General features: G+C 37.1%; 1 protein-coding gene across 9 annotated transcripts in view; it reads left to right on the top strand.

Annotated features, from left to right (window-relative positions):
• Positions 1–11,139, top strand: part of SMAD1 (SMAD family member 1) — an 80,613-nt gene that overhangs the window by 64,618 nt on the left and 4,856 nt on the right. For all 9 annotated transcript variants that reach the window (XM_017881525.1, XM_017881520.1, XM_017881522.1 and 6 more), the window contains exons 5-6: positions 3,695–3,916; positions 10,601–10,857. In XM_017881525.1, the coding sequence (XP_017737014.1) occupies positions 3,695–3,916; positions 10,601–10,857 (479 nt within the window). The remainder of the gene's footprint in view (positions 1–3,694; positions 3,917–10,600; positions 10,858–11,139) is intronic.

Raw genomic sequence — 11,139 nt, 5'->3', positions numbered from 1 at the left:
CAATGGTGCAATCTTGGCTCACTGCAACCTCCACCTCTGGGTTCAAGTGATTCTCCTGCCTCAGCCTCCTGAGTAGCTGGGATTACAGGCGCACACCACCACACCCGGCTAATTTTTGTATTTTTAGTAGAGATGGGGTTTCACCATGTTGGCCAGGCTGGTCTCAAACTCCTGACCTCAGGTGATCCGCCCACCTTGGCCTCCCAAAGTGATGGGATTATAGGCGTGAGCCACCACACCCAGCCAAAAAGAGTATTTTTAAATGAACAAAATGGTATTTAGAAACCATAAGTATAACAGAACTAAAGTAGAGTTTTCACTGGTGATTTCCAAAGTTGGAAGTTGGTATAACTGGGCTGTCCAAAGGCTTTCTTCTGTAATTAGGATAGATACTCATAAACCCCATCTATTTTTCAGGCCTTTTATGTGTGTAACTACAACTGGAACAAACTAATAGAATTTCTTTCTTGCTGTTTGTTTCTGACTTTGTTACTGAAAGAAATTGAGGCACAAGTTTTTCCCCTTCTCGGCCTGAAGAACTTGCAGGCAGAAATGAAAATTTCTTCCCCCTCCAGTAACGGGCGGGTCTTTGACTCCAGCACTGTATTGTCCTTAGCAGTGACTGGGTGGAGGATGCCGTCACTCTTCCAGCCTTGCATAGGCAAGTGGCATAGACTTAAGTGAGCAGAGAACTCAGGTAAATGAGTTTGGTAGACTCTCTGAGAATCTGTTAGAATCCACAGCCACACTGGCAGATAAAACTGTTCCTAAATAACGTCTCATGAAGGAAAGTGCTTCGCTGCTGCACTCAACACATGGCATGGATCATGCAATTTATATAATGTTTATGCAAATTGAAGTTAAAGTGCAGTTTGGTTACTAGGTATGTCTTATTTCATTCTTAGTGCTTTTTTATTAAAATAGGAGATACTTATTAAAATAGGAGTTGCTTATATTTTTAAGTACTTAAAATTGATTTTGTCTCTATGATACGTTATACAGTGGTAACTGCCTGTCATTATACATTTATCCAAACCCATAGGATTTACACCACCGTGAGTGAACCCTGATGTAAACTGTAGACTTTGGGTGTAGGTCTGTAGGATGAATGTTGGTTCATCAGTTACAACAAATGTGCCACTCTGGTGGGGGATATTAATAATGGGGGAGGCTAGGAAGGTGTGGGGTGGGGACATATGGAAAATCACTCTATCATATACTCAATTTTGCTGTGAATGTAAAACTGCTCTAAACATTGATTTAAAAATTGGTGATGAAGGTTGGGTGTGGTGGCTCACGCCTGTAATCCCTAGCACTTTGGGAGGCTGAGGCAGGTGGATCACCTGAGGTCAAGAGTTTGAGACCAGACTGGCCAACATGATGAAATCTTATCTCTACTACAGATACAAAAATTAACTGGGTGTGGTGGCGGGTGCCTGTTGTTCTAGCTACTTGGGAGCCTGAGGCAGGGGAATCACTTGAACCCAGGAGGCAGAGGTTGCAGTGAGCTGAGATCACGCCATTGCACTCCAGCCTGGGCAACAAGAGCAAACTCAGTACCCCCCCCCACAAAAAAAAAAACATTGGTGATGAACTCAAAGGACCTTTCTTGGATGTACAGTGTCATCAGTTGGAATGTACACCGTTTTAATCAATATGATTTTTAAATCTTTTTTATTACCTCTGTGTTTTATGGTTCCTGATTATCTCTTAAACATCTTATCAAACATAATTCTTTGTCAATGAACACTCTGGTTGGGGGAAGTAACCCTTATCTCACACATCTGTGGAATTTATATTTGGAGACCAGGATACCAGGGGAGAATCGGCACAGTACCACACTATTAGGAGCATGTGGACCCAGTAACTATTATTGCTAAACCCAAAATGTCTAATTTCAGGAAACAGATCTTTAAATTGCTTTAAGATTTTTTTCATTTAAATAGCTTTAAATTTTTTTTTTCCATTATAGTTTATAGTCAGTCAGTATTTTCACGAGGAAGGAATGTTGGCCATTTTTTTTCTTCCCCGCCTTTTTTTTTTTTTTTTTTTTTTTTACTTCTTTTTAACCTTTGGTGATTTTCCTAGAGCAGGGGTCAACAAACTACAGCCCACAGGCCAGTTCAGCCTGCTATCTGTTTCTGTGAATAAAGCGTTATTGGGCCACAGCTGTATTCATTTATTACATATTGTCTATGACTGCTTCTGTGTTACAAGGGGAGAACTGGATAGTTGTGATAAAGATTCTACAGCCCACAAAATCTTTCTGGCCTTTCACAGAAAAAATTTATCAACCTCTGACCTAGATGAATAATATTTTGAAGTATCCTGATAGCTGATAAAAGCCTTCTGTTAATAATGTTGCAGTCTGCTTTAAGATTTGGCACTGGTAAATCACTAAAGTTTTGCTTTTTGGATTATGGCAAATTGATGTGGTAGAGTTGCTTAGCAAGCAGGGAAGATAGTGTATGTTTTTAGCTAACTACTTACGTATATAAAGCAGCTAACTTACATGTGGGTTTTTTAATGAGTATTTTCCTTGTTTTTTTTTTTTTTTTTTTTTGGGTGTGGGGGGTGTGTTTTTTTTTGTTTTTTTTTTTTTGTTTTTTTTTTTACCAATTTCTAAAAGTGCGTTTTAGTATTTGTGGAATTTGATGTTAAGAACACAGAGGTGTTTCTCCCTTAGCAGTTATAGTCTGGGCTTCTGATGTGGACTTTCTTTCTTTTCTTTCTCTTATTATTGTACACCCAAGACTTCATAAACCTCAGATTATTATATTATTGGTATGCTGGAAATATATGGTTTGTATTCCAGGAATCTCTAAAGCAGTGGTACTAGAGGTTTTACTACAGAAGGAATTCATCTTTAAAACCTTTTAGTTGCAAATGTTTAGAACCATGTTCTGTTTGGAGATTTGTTAGTCTTAAGAGATTTGACTTAACAAGCTGCATCCTGTCAGTAAAGTTGGGTAATTTCCATTGTTGGCCCATTCTGGGAATGGAGAGACAAAACACACCTGCTCTGCATGACTTAAAGCAAATATAAGGAAGTTAGCATGAAATCTGGATGAGAAAGATATGATTCATTCTGTAAGAATGGCCAGCTGGCAAGATTTCTTCCTGAGTTTGAGAACTGGAGCAACACTGTAGCTGTGATAGTTATTGGCAACTTAATATGAGGTAAAGTAACTTTTTATCAATAATTAGAAACTGATTTTCATTGCTTTGAATAAGCATAGGGATACTTAGTCTTTGCCAAAAGTAATTTATTTTTATGCCAATACCTTTGGCATATTTCCTATCTTCTATTGTTCTCTTCCCACTTATTTTTTCACTTGTCACTTGTTGTGTTTCTTTAGATGGTGAGCCAAAGTCTATGGTAGGGGTGATTTCCATTTCTGCGTATTATGCAACAAAAGTTTTTGCTGTGCTTCCTTATCTGGTGTTTTGGTTATCTGATAGTAACTGGAGAAAATGGTTTTCCAATTTTCTCCAATTAGGAGAATAAGGAGAATGTCATATTTAGTTAAGAAGTACCTGCTTTAAACATCATAGAAAAACTGTATACATTATAATAGCAATTGCTTTTCCAATGTCTTCATTCCATGATCCTGAGCCAATTCAACCACACGGTTTCAGTTTTTGAGAGCCTGAGGCACTAACCTTGGTTGATATAACGTTTTCTTTCCTATAGATGTTCAGGCGGTTGCTTATGAGGAACCAAAACACTGGTGCTCTATTGTCTACTATGAGCTCAACAATCGTGTGGGTGAAGCGTTCCATGCCTCCTCCACAAGTGTGTTGGTAGATGGTTTCACTGATCCTTCCAATAATAAGAACCGTTTCTGCCTTGGGCTGCTCTCCAATGTTAACCGGAATTCCACTATTGAAAACACCAGGCGGCATATTGGAAAAGGTGAGTTTTTGCTTTAACCTCTTTCAGATGTTTATCTGTTGTGTCCCTGTTCCTCCAGAGCTGACTTAAAATCATTCCTGTAACAAACTAGTGTAGCAAAGACCAAGTCATTTCACTTGCCGCAGTTTGTAAATATTTTTCCAGTTTCTGCTATCTGGAAGCTCTTGCAGTCAGTGATTTTTGTGATCGATCAACTGTCATAATATTGAAATTAATTACTTGAAATTATGATTTGCCATTTTAAGACACAATTCTGTATGATATTTTGCTACCGAATAAATTGGCTGTTAAAAAATGAATTACAACCTAAAATTAAAAGCAAATTAAAGTTAATTGCTTAATTGTATTTCAGATGAATACCATAACTCAGTAAATAAAGAACTAGATTCTAGCACAAACATCGTGCAAGGTGGCATGATAGAACCCTGCAGTGATTGTACCTTCACAGGGACACCAGATTGAACAACTGTCCATATAAGAACAACTGTCCATATCCTCAGCCTAGGCTGAGTGGAATAGATAGAGTAGGGGCAGGATTTCAAATAAATCCTGAATTCTTTTTGGTAAACTTGATTATTTCATAGCAGTATGAGTGAAACCATTCTGAAATTTTCATATGTAAAGATGAAGCAAATGACTAAATGTGTGGATATTGTTGGGAGCCTGGGTTTCCACTGTGGAAGATAGACATATAAATGCAGAGGGGAGCAAAAAATAAACTATATGAAGGAGAATAGAGGTATCAATGCAAAATTCTGATTTTAATAATACTTATGTGTATGTGTGTATGTATGTTTAAGTTCTCATGTATTACGTATGTGCATGTGTATGCGTCTGTATATGCATTTTTACGTGCGTATGGTTTCTGATCTGCCTGCTGAAAGGGCCCAGAAGCGTACATACCCAGTAGCAATAAGCATGTCTAGTGTTCAGATCATCATCACTAATACCATGTCCCACTAAAAGGAGCTAGGGCCCCTTGAAGAAATGGCTGACCCCTAGGCTGGGATAGGTAGGCACAGGAGGACCCTAGAGCATCTTATTGTGGCAGAAAGTAAAGAAATGCTTATGGAAATCATGAGGCATGCCTCAGGAGCCAACTCTCAGACAGTTTGAGCCCCAAAATAATTACAGTGATGAATTTTACTTCATTTTATTTATGTATTTATATTTTTTTGAAATGGAGTCTCCCCCTGTCACCCAGGCTGGAGTCCAGTGGTGTGATCTTGGCTCACTGCAACCTCCACCTCCCAGGTTCAAGTGATTCTTGTGTCTCAGCCTCCTCAGTAACTGGGAGATTACAGGTGTGCACCACCATGCTCGGCTAATTTTTATATATTTAGTAGAGTCATTGAGTTTTACCTTGTTGGCTAGGCTGGTCTCGAACTCCTAACCTCAAATGATCAGCCTGCCTTGGCCTCCCAAAGTTCTGGAATTACAGGTTGTGAGCCACTGTGCCTGGCCTCAGTACGGCATTGAATTTTACACCATTGAAAAACAATATGAATTCATAAGTCCATACTCATAATAAATAGATAAATAAGTGAATGGGGAAGGCTGGTTGACAAATACAGAGTGAGTGCTAAAGTTTGAATATCATCATTTTGCAACCATCATAGTAAGGATCAGGCAAGAATCATCAATGGATGCTAAATATAAAGAAAATGTTTATGAGAATCAGTATATTTGCATGGTCTTAAGAGTGTTTATCCTCAAACTGCCTTTTAGTATGAGGGAGAATAAAAAGCATTAACTAAACAGTGGAAAAGTGTATCATTTGTATTTTAATTATAATTGTATAATTGATGGATGCCCAGTTTTGACTGGGAGATCAAAATTACCATCACCAATGAGAGACAGATGGGTATCATATACCTCCAGATGTCATACCCCGAGAAGGCCATAACATCACCTACACAGGATTCCAGCTGATAATGCAAATCCGAATCTAATCCTGAGGAAATATCAGACAGACTCAAAACATTCTATTAAAAAGGGTGAAGAAGGGGACTAATTTTCCAAGATGTCAGTGTCAAAAGACAAAGGTATGGAAATGTTCCAGATTAAAAATAGTTAAAGAGATATGACACCTGCATGCAATATCTAGCCCTGGATATGATCCTGTACTGAACAGGAGAAAAATATTAATATTGTAAAGGACATTATTAAGGTCAGCAGTCAAAACTGAAATATGAATGGTGGATTAGACCAATGTTAAATGTATTAGCATTGCCAACTATACTATGGCTATATAAGAGACTATCACTATTCTTAGGAAATACTTAAGTATTTAAGAAAGTGGTTCAGGAAGAAATTAGTATGTAAAGATACCTGTCTACTCACCATCTATTTACCTAAAACCTGTGTTACAATACATACATACAGACAGACACACACATGCATGGTGCGTGTGCAGCAGCAGTGGGGAGAAAGGGCCCAAGCGATCAAGCAGATGGAGCAAATTGTCACAATAGATGCATCTGGATAATGGTTATACGGGTATTCTTTGTTCTGTTTTTCTTTGTTCCTTTTCAAACTTTTCTACAAATCTAAAATTATTTCCAGGGTAAAAGTATGAAACAGTGACCTGTGAAATTTAGAACAGTGGACCAGATTAAAAGGTTATTTATTAGATGCTTTAAAAGCACTCAAGATAAAGTGTAACATTTAATCCTGAGGGGAAGAAAACTCCAACTCTTAAATCAGAAATTGGTAGATACTTTCTTGTATAATTAAAGGAAAAAACTCTGACTATAAATTTAATAATGAAATGCTAGAACCTAGGTTCATAACATACATAGATATCTCTCTATGGTCTGTAAACCTCTGAAGTTGTATATAAACAAAATTTTGCATACATTTGGGAGGAAAGGACATACTTTTCATTAAATTCTAAAGATGACTCTTATCCCAAAGGAACAAAAAAAAAATTGTACTATGGGACATTTCCTCCTAAAACATTATTAAGAAAATAAGGATTCTTGGAATGCTGTTATTTAAAATTGTTCCAGATGCCCTGAATAGTGTACTCAAATATACAATTATAGATAATGGAAATAAGGCAAGATTATTATGTGTAGATGATATGTGTGATTGACAATATTCTCAGGATAGATTCTTGAAGTAAAATTAGTAGATCAAAATCTATTGATATATTTCACCCAATTACTTTCCAAAAAGTAATTCCAGCGCTTTGGGACGCCAAGGCAGGTGGATCAGTTGAGGTCAGGAGTTTGAGACCAGCCTGGGCAACATGGTGAAACCGGGTCTCTACTAAAAATATAGAAATTAGCCAGGTGTGGTGGCACATGCCTGTAATCCCAGCTGCTCGGGAGGCAGAGGAAAAGTTATCACTTGAATTTGGGAGGCGGAGATTGCCGTGAGCTGAGATCAAGTCACTGCTCTCTAGCCTGGGTGACAGAGGGAGACTGTCTCAAAATAAATAAATTAATTAAAATTAAATAAATACATAGATGCATACATAAAATGAATTTGCATTCCTACCAGAAATATATGAGTGCCTTTCTCCCTTCATCCATGCCAGTATTATGGTTGGGCATTGTGCCTATTCAAATGATATGATTATTTATCTAGAAACTTCCAAAGAATCTATCTTTTAAAAATTATGTTAGTCATTTTCCTTTAATCTGGTAATAACCAGTTAGAAAATATAATGAAAGGGGAAATCCCCTTCCCAATAGCCACAGAAAACATCAGTTTCTTCGAAATAATCTGAACCTGCAATATGTGAGAATTACATGAAGAAACCAAATTTAACTGAGAGAGGGAAAATTTGAATAAATAGGCAGCCTGTGTTCCTTAAAGGGAAAGCTTAATATTGTGAGAACATTTTAAGCATATTAATTCCATCTAATTTAATTTATAAGGTTAAAACAACTCTTTTCAGAATCACAGTGTGATTTTTTTGAAAACTGGAAAATGTATTCTGAATATTACCTGGAAGAATAAGCAAGTAAGGCTAGCTAACTTTGTAAATGGAAAAATAAAGAAAAAAATTATTGGCATTAGGGTTAATAAAACATTGTAAAACTACAAGTAAACCAGTGTGTAGACAAAACAGTAGAATTAGTTAAACTCAGACTATTCTGTACATAAAAATATAATGTATGTTAAGTGAAGCATAGCAAATCAGTAGAGTCTTCTAATGGTTCTACAAAACCAAGTTAACTTTTGGGTGAGGCTGGGAAAGAGAAACCCTGACCTCATACTATATATGCAAACAGATTAATGAGTTGAATGTTTTTCAAAAGGCAAACAATTAAAAAGCTAGAAGAAAATATGCTTGATCAGAGAGGTAGAAATTTTCTAAGCATAAAAAGCAACAAAGGATTATAAAAGGTTTGACCAAGAGATTGCAAACTTCTGTAGGTTAAAAATGTGTCACAAATAAAAGACAAAGGACTAACAGGGAAACAAATAAGAAAGTATTTATATCCTTCTTACATGAACAGTTCATAAAAAAAATAAAAATAGGACCCCAGTGAGATAAATGGGTAAGAAGTATGAACAGTGAATTCACAAGAGAAACACAGATGGCTAATAAACTATGAGAACATATTCAGCCTCACAGGCAAATTAAACAATTATTTGTCAACTATAAATTAGGGAAATTTTATTTATACTCTACACGCAGATTCAGTACTGGCACGGGTGAAATGAGAAAAGCATTCCTACACTGCTGGTGACAGTGTAAATTGATGCATTCTGGAAAGTCATTTGGCAGAGTTAATCAGCAGCCTTCGATCCAATAATTTAACTTCCAGGAATCTCTCCTAAGGATATTATCAAAAATTGTCCAGAGACATTTATCATGGCATTACTATAAAAGCAGAAAATTGCTATCAAGCCAGTGGTCCACTAATGGGAAAATCATTTTAAAAACACTCATACAATCATACAGATATTTTAAATGTTTGCAAAGACATTTTAATGATAGCCAAAACCAAATACAGTGTATCAAACTATTAATAATTATTGCCTCTGAGTCACTAAAAGAGTGATAATATTTTCTGCCTCTTTATATTTTGATTTACTTTCTGATTTTTCAGGATGAAAATTTGTCAGTTTTATCAGGAAAAATTAGTGGCACACACACTCTTAAATTGTTTTCCCTACATCAGACCAAACAAATGGGCTTCTGCTCCAGCAGCTATTTAATTGTTACAGAAATCCTAACTGTTGTGTATACATATAAACACAACATGTAACATTTTCTATGAGACACAGTATAGCCTTGACTAAGCCATACCAGAGTTACCTACAAGGTGGATCATTTAAACCCACATGGGATCTAATGCTGCTGGGTGACCTATATAAAGTCATCTCCCACAGTGGTGTGGGGCTTTGTGAGAATGAGTTTTTTTACCTCTACTTCACTTTTTTTAAAGGCAGGGTAAGACCAATTTCCTACACTTTAAGCACCCTGGGTCTCAAAGGAAGAAGTTAGGAGCAGGTGATAGTTTAGTGAGATCTAATTTTACATACACCGTATGACTTTTCTAGTTTCATTTTCATGGTTTTTTTAACTGGTTCTTGTATCTTACAGCTCTTGGCAATACTTCTTCCACCTGTGACTTTACAGTTCCTCTCTTCTCTTTCTCCTCTCTTCCCTTTCTAAAATTTTCCAAACATCTTAGCTGTACAATAAATGCAAGAGCGCTTTATAGTAAATACATAGCATCCAGGTTTTATTATGTTGTATTTTTAGAGTGAAAATATACTTTCCATGTCTGGCCAAGTAAGACATTAATTACTTACCAAAATGAAATTGCTTCATTTTGTTGTTGTTGTTGTTGTTATTTGAGACAGGGTCTCACTCTGTCACCCAATCTGGAGTGCAGTGGCTTGATCACAGCTCACTGCAGCCTTGACCTCCTTGCCTCAAGCAATCCTGCCACCTCAGCCTCTGTGTAACTGGGACTACAGGCGTGCACCACTATGCCTAGCTAATTTTTTTCTTTTTCTTTTTTTTTTTTTTTTTGTGGAGACAGGGTTTTGCCATGCTGCCCAGGCTAGTCTTGAACTCCTGAACTCAAGCAATCTGTCCACCTTGGCTTCCCAAAGTGCTGAGATTACAGGCCTGAACCACTGTGCCTGGCCTATTAGTATTTTTTTAAACATTTTGTTATTTTCTAGAAACCTCCTAGATACTGTATTAACTAATATAGTTAACTAAGATTTTATCAGTCATACATCAGCCACCCCAATCTTTTGGCACCAGGGACCAATTTCATGGAAAACAATTTTTCCACAGGGGATGGGGAAGGGATAGTTTCAGGATGAAACTGTTCCACTCAGATCATCAGGCATTAGATTCTCATAAGGAGCATGCAACCTAGATCCCTCACATGCACAGTTCACAATAGGGTTCATGCTTCTATGAGAATTAATGCTGCCGCTGATCTGACAGGAGAGGGAGCTCCGGCTGTAATGCTTGCTCACTCACCTCCTGCTGTGTGGCCTGGTTTCCAACAGGCCACAGACTGATACAGGTCCATGGCCCCAGGGGTTGGGGACCCCTGTTGTACAGGACTTAGAGAATAGCTATCTAACTAGCCAAAGTTTAAATCCATGTAAATTTAAGTTTCTGTGTTGAAGCTGCACAGGTGCCTTTGAGCTATAAAAATTAATAATAACTAAATTATATGCTTTGCCTTCCAATAGGAGTTCATCTTTATTATGTTGGAGGGGAGGTGTATGCCGAATGCCTTAGTGACAGTAGCATCTTTGTGCAAAGTCGGAACTGCAACTACCATCATGGATTTCATCCTACTACTGTTTGCAAGATCCCTAGTGGGTGTAGTCTGAAAATTTTTAACAACCAAGAATTTGCTCAGTTATTGGCACAGTCTGTGAACCATGGATTTGAGACAGTCTATGAGCTTACAAAAATGTGTACTATACGTATGAGCTTTGTGAAGGTAAGTGAGCTCTGACTCCTCCATTTAGGGTCTCACATACTTTTGCTGTGCTTTTTTTTTTGGCAATATGTGAATCTATATCCTCTTGATAATATGTTCATATTAGCTGACTTATCATCTAGGCATTTTTAAACTGTAACGAGAGTGTCAATTATTAGGAAAATATTATAGGAACATAAGAGTACTTGTATTAAATATCAATAGCTGTGGGTTTTAATAGCCTTTTCCTTATTCAGGTAGCACCACTTTAGCTATTGTATTACCAGTAGAATATGTTATGTT

The sequence above is a fragment of the Rhinopithecus bieti genome, unplaced genomic scaffold (assembly GCF_001698545.2).
Source record: "Rhinopithecus bieti isolate Rb0 unplaced genomic scaffold, ASM169854v2 scaffold_12478, whole genome shotgun sequence".
In the NCBI taxonomy this organism is placed as follows: Eukaryota; Metazoa; Chordata; class Mammalia; order Primates; family Cercopithecidae; genus Rhinopithecus; species Rhinopithecus bieti.
Note: the sequence above shows the minus strand (reverse complement) of the source record. Positions and strands in the feature narration are given on the sequence as shown.